General features: G+C 40.1%; 1 protein-coding gene across 15 annotated transcripts in view; it reads right to left on the bottom strand.

Moving 5' to 3' along the window:
• Positions 1-3,690: 3,690 nt before the first annotated feature.
• The window catches only part of grin1a (glutamate receptor, ionotropic, N-methyl D-aspartate 1a), a 37,200-nt gene continuing 26,665 nt past the window's right edge, over positions 3,691-14,225 (bottom strand). For 4 of the 15 annotated variants that reach the window (XM_019354405.2, XM_025908814.1, XM_025908815.1 and 1 more), the window contains 3 exons: positions 10,651-10,677; positions 9,781-9,891; positions 3,691-6,493 (listed from right to left, as the gene is read on the bottom strand). In XM_019354405.2, the coding sequence (XP_019209950.1) occupies positions 6,425-6,493; positions 9,781-9,891; positions 10,651-10,677 (207 nt within the window). In that variant the 3' untranslated portion in view covers positions 3,691-6,424. Of the gene's footprint in view, positions 6,494-9,780; positions 9,892-10,015; positions 10,064-10,650; positions 10,678-14,225 lie in introns of those variants that run through there. The other 11 variants (XM_025908819.1, XM_025908823.1, XM_025908818.1 and 8 more) reach the window with 7 other exon arrangements.

Raw genomic sequence — 14,225 nt, 5'->3', positions numbered from 1 at the left:
CCCAACAATCATATGACCCCCTATGAGCAAGCACTTTGGCGACAGTGGGAAGGAAAAACTCCCTTTTAACAGGAAGAAACCTCCGGCAGAACCAGGCTCAGGGAGGGGCGGGGCCATCTGCATGCGAAAGACATGCTGTGGAAGAGAAACAGAGATTAATAACAGATATGATTCGATGCAGAGAGGTCTATTAACACATAGTGAGTGAGAAAGGTGAGTGGAAGGGAAAAACTCAATGCATCATGGGAATCCCCGGCAGCCTACGTCTATTGCAGCATAACTAAGGGAGGATTCAGGGTCACCTGGTCCAGCCCTAACTATATGCTTTAGCAAAAAGGAAAGTTTTAAGCCTAATCTTGAAAGTAGAGATAGTGTCTGTCTCCCGAATCCAAACTGGAAGCTGGTTCCACAGAAGAGGGGCCTGAAAACTGAAGGCTCTGCCTCCCATTCTACTTTTAAATACTCTAGGAACAACAAGTAAGCCTGCAGTGCAAGAGCGAAGTGCTCTAATAGGGTGATATGGTACTACAAGGTCATTAAGATAAGATGGGGCCTGATTATTTAAGACCTTGTATGTGAGGAGCAGGATTTTGAATTCAATTCTGGATTTAACAGGAAGCCAATGAAGGGAAGCCAAAACAGGAGAAATATGCTCTGTCTTTCTAGTCCCTGTCAGGACTCTTGCTGCAGCATTTTGGATTAGCTGAAGGCTTTTCAGCGAGTTTTTAGGACATCCTGATAATAAAGAATTACAGCAGTCCAGCCTGGAAGTAATAAATGCATGAACTAGTTTTTCAGCGTCACTCTGAGACAGGATATTTCTAATTTTAGAGATGTTGCGCAAATGGAAGAAAGCAGTCTTACATATTTGTTTAATATGTGCGTTGAAGGACATGTCTTGGTCAAAAATAACTCCAAGGTTCCTCACAGCATTACTGGAGGCCAAGGTAATGCCATCCAGAGTAAGAATCTGGTTAGATACCATATTTCTAAGATTTTCAGGGCCGAGTACAATAACCTCAGTTTTATCTGAATTAAGAAGCAGAAAGTTAGCGGCCATCCAGGTCTTTATGTCTTTAAGACATTCCTGCAGTTTAACTAATTGGTGTGTGTTACCTGGCTTCATGGATAGATAGAGCTGCGTGTCATCTGCATAGCAGTGAAAATTTATGCTATGTCTTCTAATGATGCTGCCTAAGGGAAGCATGTATAATGTAAACAGAATTGGTCCTAGCACTGAACCCTGTGGAACACCATAATTGACCTTAGTGTGTGAAGAGGACTCTCCATTTACATGTACAAATTGGAGTCTATTAGATAGATATGATACAAACCACTGCAGCGCAGTACCTGTAATACCTACAGCATGTTCTAATCGCTCTAATAGGATATTATGGTCAACAGTATCGAATGCAGCACTGAGGTCTAGCAGGACAAGCACAGAGATGAGTCCACTGTCAGAGGCCATAAGAAGATCATTTGTAACCTTCACTAAAGCTGTTTCTGTGCTGTGATGAGCTCTGAAACATGACTGAAACGCTTCAAATAAGCCATTCCTCTGCAGATGATCTGTTAGCTGTTTGACAACTACTCTTTCAAGGATTTTTGATAGGAAAGGAAGGTTGGAGATTGGCCTATAATTAGCTAAGACAGCTGGGTCTAGAGATGGCTTTTTAAGTAAAGGTTTAACTACAGCCACCTTGAAGGCCTGTGGTACATAGCCGATTATTAGAGATAGGTTGATCATTTTTAAGATTGAAGCATTAATTAATGGCAGGACTTCTTTGAGCAGTTTTGTAGGAATGGGGTCTAAAAGACACGTTGATGGTTTGGAGGAATTAATTATTGAAGTTAACTCAGAAAGATCAATTGGAGAAAAAGAGTCTAACTTAACATCAATGGTACTGAAAGTATCTGTAGATAATATTACATCTGTGGGATGATTATTGGTAATTTTTTCTCTAATGATAAAAATTTTATTTGTGAAGAAGTTCATGAAGTCATTACTAGTTAACGTTAAAGGGATTGTTGGCTCAGTAGAGCTCTGACTTTTTGTCAGCCTGGCTACAGTGCTGAAGAGAAACCTGGGGTTGTTCTTATTTTCTTCAATCAGTGACGAATAGTAAGATGTTCTGGCTTTGTGGAGGGCTTTCTTATAAAGCAGCAAACTATTTCTCCAGGCTAAATGATGATCCTCTAAATTTGTGACATGACATTTCCTCTCCAGCTTACGAGTTATCTGCTTTAGGCTACGTGTTTGAGAATTATACCACGGAGTCAGGTACTTCGGATTTGAGGCCTTAGTTTTCACAGGAGCTACAGTATCCAGAGTCGTACGTAGTGAGGAGGTAAAATTATTAACAAGATAATCGACCTCTGTTGGAGTAGCGTTCAGGTAGCTGCTCTGCTCTATGTTGGTACAGGGCATTGAAGATGATAACAGTGGGTGGATTATATTCTTAAACTTAGTTACAGCACTTTCAGAAAGACATCTACTGTGATGAAGTCTACTCTCCACTGCTGTGTAATCAATTATTGTAAATGTAAATGTTATCAGGAAATGATCAGACAGCAGAGGGTTTTCAGGAAACACTGTTAAATGTTCAGTTTCTATGCCATATGTTAAAACAAGATCTAGAGTGTGATTAAAGTGGTGGGTGGGTTCTTTTACATTTTGAGAGAAGCCACTCAGTGTTGCTGACCTGGCCAGTGTATCCAAAGTTTTTAAGAGTATACTAGATTGTTGATTTGGCAGCTCTTAAAGGTTTTGGTCTGTCTTACAAGGTTATTTTGCTTTTTTAGCCTCACTTCCACTGACTTTTATTTGGACCTCATATTTAAAATTACACTGAAAAAGTATACAATTTCAACACCTTGTATGTGCTTTATTTGTGAAATGATTGACTTACATACCTTTATAAAACTGCATGCCTGCAGTGCATATTAAACGCAAACCTGCAAATGTCCTGAACAGAACTCCCCAAACATACTGTGTACATACAGTGGTCTCATCTCAGGACTTGAAATCTGCTTGTTGGTTGATGGCTGAGCATTATAACGACTCTGACAGACTGTCTGCTGTGATCAGGACAGAAAGTCAGTGCACCAAGACAAATATCTCACCTCCTGCTTCTGCAACATTTGCGATTAATTAATAGTGACAGCCGAGATATGACTAAAGACAACGCTCATAATTAAATTTCAGATTACACTTAATGTGGTTTTGATGTTAGTGCTATGCTTCATGCAAGAAAACAGTGGTATAATTACAGCTGGTGAAATGTCAAATTATTAACCCTTACATTAGAAAAGCTGCCGTGAAATACAAGTTTAAATCAGCTATTTTATATGAGTAACTCTACTGAGAGTTTTAGAGGAAAAACTGAAAGCTGATTTCATGACACTTGTGGATATTAACCAAAATAACTAAATGTGTCAACTAACAGATGCAACTAAAACAAGTTGGCAAGCAGACTCCTTCTGAGCTAAAGGATAATGTTACCAATCATGCTAATACACTCACAGCGATACTGTTGTCATGTTGACCTGCAAATGAGATCTATGTTACCATGCAGAAATGATATATCGTTAATATCTACAAAGATTTTAAGGCTGTTTTTGAGATATTTCAGTCGGGACCAAACTGAGGAGCAGCTGAGGAGAACATGTAAAAAGTACTTCAGACACACCTTTGCTTTGCATTATACTTTTATAACAATGAGTAAAAGCAGCAGACAACTATACAGTCTAGATGTAGACAACAGAAACAAAGCCATGGGGATTCACAAACTTTAAACTATATCACTACACTTGGCTGGTTGGACAGATAGCCTCAGGTCTGACTGTAGATCACTTTGGTATACAGAGGAGTTATTAGCTTCTTGCAGTCATGTGCACGTGGTTCTGTGCATTATGGCCAAACATTTCTACTTTAGTCTCATCTGTCTGAAGGACATTGTTCCAGAAATCTTGTGGATAGTTCAGATGGAACTGTGTGAACCTGCAATATGCTACCATTTTCTTAAATTTGCTTAGTGTTTTTTCTACCTGTGCACTTGTGAATGTTAACATTTAACATACTAAATGAGACCTGTAGAGTCTAAGATGTAGCTGTTGGATGTTTTGCTGTTTCTCTGAGCATCGCACGGTCAGACCTTGAAGTGAATTTGTTGGGATGCCCACTCCTGAGAAGACTATAGTATTGTGTTTACACACCTGGATGCTTACGACCAGCAAATTGCCAAAACATCTGCGTTTATAGAACTGCCAAAAATTTTCTGAAAACCAGTTCATCAAGTACATCTGATAAGTCAGCATATGGCTCCTACGTTCACTCTTAATTTCTATGGTTGCAGTAATGATACACTTAGTTTTTCACAGACCTGCATAGAGTGGCTGTAGCCCTATTTGTACTTTTTTTGCTTGTCTTGATTATATGACATTGTATAGATGTCATCAATTAACTGAAAGAATTACTTGACATTGATGAGAGAAATGGTTGTTAATTGGAGCCCTATATTTAGCATATTAAAGCAAAGGATTCATTAGACATGACAATGTAAGTGTATTTTATTTACAGGTGTATAAACAACATGATTCAATGCAAGATCGTCACTGGAAAAGGTAAGAAAAACAAGTGAATCTTCCCTTAATGTTTTTTTTGGGTGTGTGTGTATATGCGTGTGTGTGTGTTTGTGTACATGTGTGTGTTGATGCATGCCTGTGTATCACACCTGTTTTGTGTGTTTGTGTAACTATAGTATAAGACATTCCCAGCTGGAGTCATTGTACGAGCTCATGAACCTCATCTACACAGAGCCAGACTCTATTTACATTTCATTCAACTTTAAGTGCTCCTCACAGCTCAGCTAACTGTACATGGCAACAGCACGCATCCAAACTAAATCACTGATAATAACACATAAGCATGCACAGGCCTGAATGAGATCAGAAGCAACCTCTTAGCTCAAATTAAAATCATTTAATCCTATAAAGACTTTGTAGATCCTACTCTGTTTTTTCTCAATATAGCAAATTAAAAAGGAAATCGGTAAGATACTTTACAGTGGAGAATTTAACATGTATGACTGTCGTTCTGTTTTGGGAATCGGTGTTTTGCTTTAATACAGTTTGTGGAGACTCCTCACCATAAAGTGCTATACAGTGCCAGATACCAGAAAGAATATTACAGTTTTCTTCAGAGCAGTGGTTTCTCATCTCCAGAAATTGGGAAACGGCCTGTTTTTGCATCTAACCAAACCTGCACATGAGCTTGCAAGCTGAGCGAAGCTTTCAAATTCACTCGGCTTCCTTCGTGTAAAAGTTCTCCGGCGCTGCACAGGGGAGGAGGTTTTGCATGAAAGACCGAGTGCTGGTTGGGTGAAAAACCTGGCCCTTTGATGCAACCCCTTGGAGACTGGAAATGAGAAAGACTGCGGCGGCGGCAGCAGGAGAGAGGAAGAGAGAGGGCGTCCCAAAACAGCAGCATGGCTCACAGCCAAGTCTCAAATATGGCTGAATATGAGAGACACCACTAGTATTTAACTGATTAATCAAAGTAGGATGTGATTTCTTATATCACCTGCATATGTCGTGCTATAAATAGTAGTAAAGCTAAATACTTCAAACTTGAATTGTTGTTAAAAATAGAAACACATGCAATTCTTGAGGTTAGTGCAAAATTAAATTGGGGAAAAGTTCAATTTGTTCATCTACAGAAGCTGGTGTATACCCTTTAAAATAACTATAAGTATTACCATGTACAAGCACACCCATGCCTTCATCATCTTCTCTGGTTGACTCGATTAGCCAAATGCCTTCTGTATCATTTTTATCTATAAAGTGTGGCTAAAAACACAGGTATATCCTACTAAAAAATACTTGACCTCCATCGGAGCTTACAGACCATCTTTGTATTGCAGTATATGTTGTTAAGTAATATTAAATATTGTGACTTCTAGACCCTAAGTGGAAGTGATATGTCCAGTACAATACTCGCAGCCAAACTGGTTCATCCCTAAACTTAACTGAACTAACCTGGCTTGCTAAAAGCTATAGAGCTGCTTGGGAAATTGGAAAACATCAAACATTAAGTAAATGTGTGCAATTAAAGGGACAAAACAAGATTAAATAAGTTAGGTAATAATATACAGAAGGAAAAGATTGTATATGTCGGATGGGTTCTTCTGTGCATGCTCAGGGACCCCACGGACATTAAAGTCATTTCATCTTTTTAAAAAAAAAAAGATAAAAGAAAAAGAAAGGTGCAAGTTGAGTGTTTTCAGCCAGTTCCTCAGCAAGCAGTTTCCTCAAAAGCTCCGTTGGCAGGCGGTGAAATAAAAGCTTCGGTTTTGGTTTCCTCTCCTCCTCCCTCATCTCTTTCCCTCTCTCCTTGGGGAGTGAACCTCATTGTCACCCTCTCCGTTTACACCACTGTGCTGACAGACGGGTCAGACAAGTTGAGTTGGCCCGTGACGTCAGTGGGTGGGTACTGCTGCAGAGGTGAAGAAAAACAGGGCGGAGGAAGAGAGACACATAACAGGGTGTCATTTCTTGACAAAATTTATTGTCTCTTTTGTTGCCGATGTTGTTGTTGTCCTAGCATTGTCTAAATATTCATTTTAATCTAGGGAACAACCGTGTTCTGCAGAAGCAGGATGTTGCTCTAGCCCCTCTCAGGCAGACTTTAATTTTGTGTCATTTTCTTTAAAGTCTGAATTTTTGTAGAACAGTTTGTGCCTGAGGTGGGCTAGTTTTGGAGCTGACGTAAGATCCCGAGAGTCTTGACAACAGCAGTCATTTATTTTTTTATTTTATTTTTTGCCTCAGCAACACGACTGGGTGATAACTTCCTGCCATGGATAAAATGGGCAGCTCATTTATCACCCCCACAGTCATCTGTGTGCATGCAGACAGGCAGCTTCTCTATATTTAGCTCAAGAGGAGAACATGAATTTTGGGCTGATTGCACAAGTGCTGCTGTGTCGGACTCTTACGTCCAGTCCCTGCATCACTGTGCTTCTTTAAGAGCAGAATATGTTCAATTATAGGCTTCTACAATGCTGAGAGGGGAGGCAAGATCCCATATCCATGCATGTACTTTGTTTGATTGTTTTTTTTTAGTGCTTTTGGCAGCAGTAAGCCATTTTTTAAATGTTATCTTTTATACAGAAACACAAAAATCTTACATTACAGAATCTGCTTCATACATCATAAATCGAGTTTGCAGAACATGTTGTTTTTGTAGAATTGCTTCATGTTTTGGAACACAGTGAGATTGGGTGGAGTAACTGCATTATGTCTTTTATAATTTAGCTAATTTCCAACATGCCAATCAAAATTCTGACTCACAGTGCTGTGTTGCAAAGCATGCAGGAAAGCATCATTTCTTTTTACATTAAGCACATTACTACTGCACATTAATGGCGTTCAGAACCAAAACAGGGAAAGTGTACCCGTCTCATTTGTCACTTTTTTTTATTTAAGCACCTCTCGTTTTAAGCCGATAGAGCCGATACATTCAAGCATGTGAGTTTCAGAAGTTGGTATGATGCAACTAACATGCTGACAGATGTGGGGGCATCCAGACTGAATGGGAAAATTGTTGCTTTTTTATTTTAAGGTAATAAATAGGAGTCAGAGTGGATGTCCCTCATCTCCTTGACCCGCAAGTTGCATCATCACATAGCTTACAGCCCCCATTTGGGTCTCCTCATGTCTTGTACCTTGAGGGCCTGCTAACAGCGCACCCTACTGGGGTCAAGTGGACCAGCAAAAGAGAGACACTTCACTGACATCACAACCACAGTTAAAAGCTACTTATTCAGCACAACTATGATGATATTTTGTTGTTGTAGTTTTTTTTCATATATGGAACAGCTACAAAGAGTATTTCTACTTCTACGGTTACTACATCTATGACAGTTAAAGTAATTAGCATGCTTGCAGAGGGAGAGAGGAGCAGTGTGGCATGTGGGTGAGGGACACTGACACTCAAGTCCATTGATATCCATTAATATAAAAGAAGAACATTTATATAAAATCAAAAATAATGGTCAAAGACTGAAGATGGCAGGTCTTTCAGTTGGAGCATCTTTTGTAATTACACTAAATCCTATTTCATTTTACACTTTGAGACATTTTTCTCCCCGCTAGGGCTCTCAAACCAGCATCCGAAACCTCATACAGACAAAGTGGCAGTGGCGATCCCGCTCTTCTTCTCATAAAATGAAAGAAATTCTATTGGAAAAATGCCGGGGAAGAGTAAAGGTGCTTGGCTTCATTGTAGAAACATCCGTTAAAAAAAACAAAAACAAATCAAAAACAGATAGTTAACAGAAGAGAAAGAAATGAGAAACAGATAATCAAATCATAACTTTTTTTTAAAATCTTGCAAGCTGTTATCTTTGCTGCCATAGGCTACATTTCTCCTGAGAAACACATTCAAAGCATAGTGTTAGTGCAAAAGGCTATGAAGGCTATCTCAACAAATTATTGCAATTCTTTTATAAAGCCCAGATTTGGTTAACAACCAGCTATGCCTGGCAGATCAACTGGGCACAAATGACCGCGGGTCACCGGTTTGTCAGCGCGATCCAAGCTTGTGTAGTACAATCTCCAAACCGCAATGAGCAGGGCCTTTCAACCGAACTGTGAAGGAATGCAGAAAACCTGACACTCTCATTGTGCTGCAGCAAAGGAGTGATATAAAAAGAAAGGAGGGGGGGACAGTAGCTTGTATTTATTCTTGCATCGTAACACAGTGAGAGTCTAAGGCTTCACAGAGTTTTTAGCACAATAAAAACAATATGTAAAACTTAAAGACGACTGTCTTCATGACCTGAAAATATACCCTGCAAGAGGCATGCACAGTTCAGACCACAAGGACACTGGAAATAAAACAAGAATTATGACAAACAAAATATGATAACGCAAAAAAGTAAATTGATTAATAGAAATCCATGAGTGGAATCCTGAAATAGACACGCCGAAAAATATGGCAACACATTAGTTTTCTTCTCGGGAGGGCTGGACGTCACCTTAAATAAAAAAAAAAAAGGTTTTGGGAATAAAAAAATGACAGAACACCAGCGCATGCTTTTCAAACCATAAGCAAACCAACAGCGGCTGAAACCCAAACAGAGGAAGTGCAGGATTGGTGCAAAGAAACAATGGATATACGAAGGATCAGGCAGTCCGACAGGACATGAACACAAACGTATAAACAGACACGCTCGCATACGGTACACTCACGCACACACGTACCACAGTGCCACCACCACCATCACCACCACCAAAAAAAGGACAGAATCCACGTCCAAACCAGAGGCAGGGAGGAAGAGCAGCCCAAGACAAAACACCACTGGCAGACTGCTTGCTTTTGTCGCGCCCCTTCCTCCAGAAGACACTAGTCCCATTAAATCCTTCCCCCCTTTTCCCAAAAATCCTGGACACTTGGGACGCTCCCTTTCCAAATTCAGAGCCCAGCTCCTGGCCTGGCCTGACCTGAGATCCTGCACTGATGCCCTCCATGCTGTAGAGGAACCATAAGAGCTAAATGGTAATGGCTGATCGATGGTGAAGGGACAGACACGTGGCAGAGGCCAGCGGAGCCGTGTGGAAATGAGTGAGTGGAACATGGGACTCTTTTGAGGTCAGATATGGGGATGGGGGCAGAGAGGACAGCGAAAGACAAAGAGATGGAAGCAGAGACAGAGGAGGAGACGAGGAAAGAGAGGAAAGAATAAACAAGGGAAGGTGTCGCTTCTTCCGTCTCCTTACCGTGTCTTTGGAGGACCTACGTCTCTTGATGCTGGAGGCCAGGGTGGTACTGATGGACCTAAAAGAGGCTTTCTTTTTGGGGTCGGGCTCTGCTCTACCACTTTTCCTATCCTAAAATAAATATATGTAGAAACATTATTCATGTCCTATGGCTGGGGTGATAACCGTGGTTTCAGTCTCACCCGTTTTCTCTCTACCCACCACCACCAAAACCACTGCCATCCCAATAGATTACCTTATATTTTTAATAGACTAATTACTGGGAGGGTCCTTGTGAAAAACACTACACCATTTGGAAATGTAACAGAGGGAGAAAGAAGGGGATAAAGCTTGTTAGATGTGAGAGTGAACAAAGTCTGTTCAGTCTGATATGAGGGCATTTGTCTACATTTTATGCAACATAATCACACTTGGACTGCACAAGATGGCACAGTAGTCCTCTAGAAACACATTCAGTTGGCCCTAGAAATGCACTGGAATGAGTGATGACTAGTAAAGATGTCAGTGGGCGTGATACCTAGGTTTTAAACCATCTAAAATAACCTACCCGTACACTCGCTATTGCCTGAGTGCACACACACTTTAAAGCTGCAACTTCTTCATCTCAGCACATGCTTAATCTTCAATCTAGTCTTACTCATTAACACACAGGTAACATCTTCAAATGCGTACCTGTCAAAATAAAATAAAAACGTAAAGAAAAAGAAGCACTTTTAACCGTATTCTTACAACATGGTGAGCCAATTTGGTGCCCTCCCTCCCTCATACCATCAGAGTGCCCCACAGCTACTCTCAGCACAATTACTGGATGTCTGTGTGCAACAATAAAAAAAGAACTCATATTAAGAACTCATATTAAGGTATTCTTACATCCTGAGTCTCTACAGAGGAAGAGGGCTGCATAGGGGGAGAAAAGAAAAATAAAATAAATGTCCATCCACTTGGATTGTTATTACTTTAAAGAATATCCTTAAGCAAAAGCCAAGGGAACCAAAAATGGCAGATAAAAAAAAAATCCAAAAACTAGCAAAGCAAACATCCACATCCAAAGCCAGGCAGGTATAAAAAGTTTTTTAAAAAAGCTACAGTATTGGATGCATAGAAGGAAAACAACAGCGACATAAGTCAGTAATTAAAGCCCATTTAACGTCATTATACCTTAAAGGGGTATAATGGAAATTCACCCCACACACCAGGGAATGGGATGAGATGGAGAGCATAAAGGAAGGAAAAAAATGAGAAGGAATGGTTGTCTACTAGAGCAACAAAAAAGCCTGTTTTCTACTGAAGTTAAAGTGCAAAAACAAAAGTCAGTGTTTAAATGATAAATTCATAATTAACTGAGCAAATGAAAGCTAAAAGATGCTACTTCTAATAAAAAAAGCACTCTAAGATGGATGTTAGTAAAGTATAAGTGGAGGATGACAGATTAGTAGCAGCAAGGGAGGCCCTTGGGGTGGGCGGGGCAGTGTGGTGTGAATTTCAACATGCCAAATCGTTTTATGGATGGAGGGAAGGAATAAAAGGGGGAACATAGATTAAGTAACACAAAACAAATAGCATGACAAATCAATCCTGGCCAGCACTGGCCCCGCAGTTCATCCTTTTTCATCAGGTCACATGACTAGGCTCTTTCAGGGCACATTTGTTCCACCATCACCCCGCCAACCAGCACTCTCTCAACCCCCTGATGACATAATATCAGGTGGCGAGCAGGTATTATCTCATGTGCAGGATAGATGAAAGCTGGCAGAGGAGTGATTGGTGCACGGCACTGCTTGATTTTAGTGCAAAAAATATCTTTTTCCTGTTGGAAGATGACATCTCATGTTAGTAAATGGTTAAAGTCAGCGTGTGTATTGGTCTTGGTTCAGAAAAATCAATGCCCAAGTGACGTCAGGTGTTCGTTTAATCTTTACTTTCCCCTTTTCTTACACATGTTAGACTGCAGGAGTGAAGCCCGGCCATCCAGAGCCCTGATGAGGCGCTGCGTGTGCACAGTCCCGGCCATGCAGGGCATGCTGGACCATCAGATGAAGAGCGGCATGGGACTTGCACCGTGTACATCGGCTGCGTGTTTCCCGTTGGAAACAGACGTGAGCTGTCATAGTCCAGCATCATTATACATCATCACTGTTATCGTCACGCAGCAGAGTTTCTGATGCTTTGTTTTCATCCCAAACTATCATCAGGTTCAATCTGGTTCAGACAGTGCACTTCTAAGTAACATCTGTTTGAAAAGACAGATGTAGAAGCCACATGTCTAGTCTCTTAGTAATGGAACATAACGTAACTTTTTAATAATACAAACGTTCACATTGTAGCTACATTGTCCACCTCTAAAAAAGAGAACAGAGAGAGTGGATCAGCAGCAGCCTTTAACTTTGACCCAGTCCTAATGTAACAGACAGCTTTTATTAAAGATGAAGATGAGTTATTACTTACACACCCTACATGAATTATAGCAATCGTTACACTCGAGTGGTCGCACCCTTAGGCGATTTATTCACAGTCAGCTATGGTAAAGTGACAGATAGATGACTGTGTAACACTTATACTTATTAATTGCATTTGCTATTTAGGTTATTTCTTTATCGGTTTGGCTTAATTCTTTTCCCCTCCAGCCAACATACTTTGAAAGGCAAAACTACTTTTACTTTAAAGTCATACTGGTTCTGTTTATACTGAGATTTGCGTTGTACAAATTGGATAATGGAATAAGCGGACACTTCGGCCCATTACTATATATCATGTCTTTATTTAAAGGGACAGTTAAGCCTTAATATCATTTAGGCACCATTGGCAACCAAATAAGAAGCTCTCACACACAAAAATGCATGTGCATTAGCTAAATTAGATAAAAGTAGGAAATGCCCCAGTAAACTAGCATTTCTCATTATAGAACCCAAACAAGTACAAATAAATTTTACTCCAAAGACCCTTTACTTGCTCATCATGTCTGTTGCTACAGCTTTTAAAGTTTTACTATCCTATGCAACCTGCACACATGCACTTTTATTTCTTTGTAAAAGTCTGAAAAAGCAATGCCATGTTGGCGTGACACCTAATGAACTTCTTGTTTGAGAGCTTTTAGCTTTTAAAAATAACCGGGTGCAGAGATAATGCAAAGGTGGCAACTAGTGAGGGTTTTACTTTGTGAACAGATTTACTCAGAAGTGCACTTTCTCTGAAGTTAAGCCTCTGTTTGAAGGTATGTGGGTGCACAGTCCTGCACATTGCTTTGCATAATACACCAACCTGAGGCAGTAAAAGCACATAATAACAAAAAACACACATGGAAGCAGTCGAAAAGATGCCAGTAATGGGTATTGAGGTTTTAGTGATTGCTGTACTAAGGAAGGAAGAGGCCACATAAACTGTTATCTTAGATTGAGTTTGTACCCTAGAAAACCAAGCTGTCATTTTTAATTTGACAAATTTAGATCACCGTGAGTAATCAAATCAGTGCACCTAAACAGTATGAATAAGATCCTGAATAATTTTCATGCAAAGCAGATTTGATTAGCCTTACTTCATGGGTCCTCTCAGCACTTCTTGCATAAGGCGCCATTGTAATAGCTATAGTTAGAGCAATGTGTGTCTAGCAATGTTAGCTTTTGGGCCGAGAGTGATGGTCAATGAGAAAGATGAGCAAGCATGAGCCATCTTTGTTTAGTGATGCAGAGAAATCAGCGTGATCATCACTGACATGGATATAAATTACATTAGTCTGCGGGCAGTTTAGTGTGTCCCTCTCCTTTCTCAGTGACGCCCCCCTGCATGCATTCATCTGCTGTATGCGCCTACATCTATATGTACATCTATATGAGGACACATATGACAGTTACATACAGCTATCAGTTTGATGGTAGACACTTTTAGAAGGACATTGATTTGCTGACAGGCACTTGTGATAATTATACTGTACCTTCCTCCAGCCCTGCTGTCTCATTTCACTTGGTTCAAGGCTTAGAGACACAGCAGACAGACTGCCACAGCCACATCACAGACTCAGGCTGTGATTGGCCATCAAATGTGGAAACCCTGTACCTTCAAAGCTGCACTGATTGCATTGGAGTACAGGGGAAATCATGTTCTTCACTGGCTGAGCAAAGGAACGTATCGCTTGATTATAGCTCAGACGGTCAGTTCATTCAAAAAAACAAAAAACAAAAAACAAAAATGTTCATAGTGGTATCTGGCCATGAAAATGAGTTTAAAGTACAAATAAGTTCCATTTATTGTTTTTTTTTTTTAAATTACGTGAATGTTTCTGAAAACCCCTGAAAATGAATCTAAGTTAGCTGCATAGTTAGATACCACTAGAGCAAGTATAAAAATACAGACTTATTAAATTACATTTGAGTGAACTGAGCCTTTAAATTGATGCCTGTTCAGGCAATGTTGCACGAAGCCTTTGCCATGCGAGATTTTACATTCTTGCT

Source organism: Oreochromis niloticus, linkage group LG7 (genome assembly GCF_001858045.2).
Source record: "Oreochromis niloticus isolate F11D_XX linkage group LG7, O_niloticus_UMD_NMBU, whole genome shotgun sequence".
Classification (NCBI taxonomy): Eukaryota; Metazoa; Chordata; class Actinopteri; order Cichliformes; family Cichlidae; genus Oreochromis; species Oreochromis niloticus.
The sequence above is the reverse complement of the archived record's forward strand: the minus strand, read 5'-3'. Positions and strand labels throughout refer to the sequence as shown.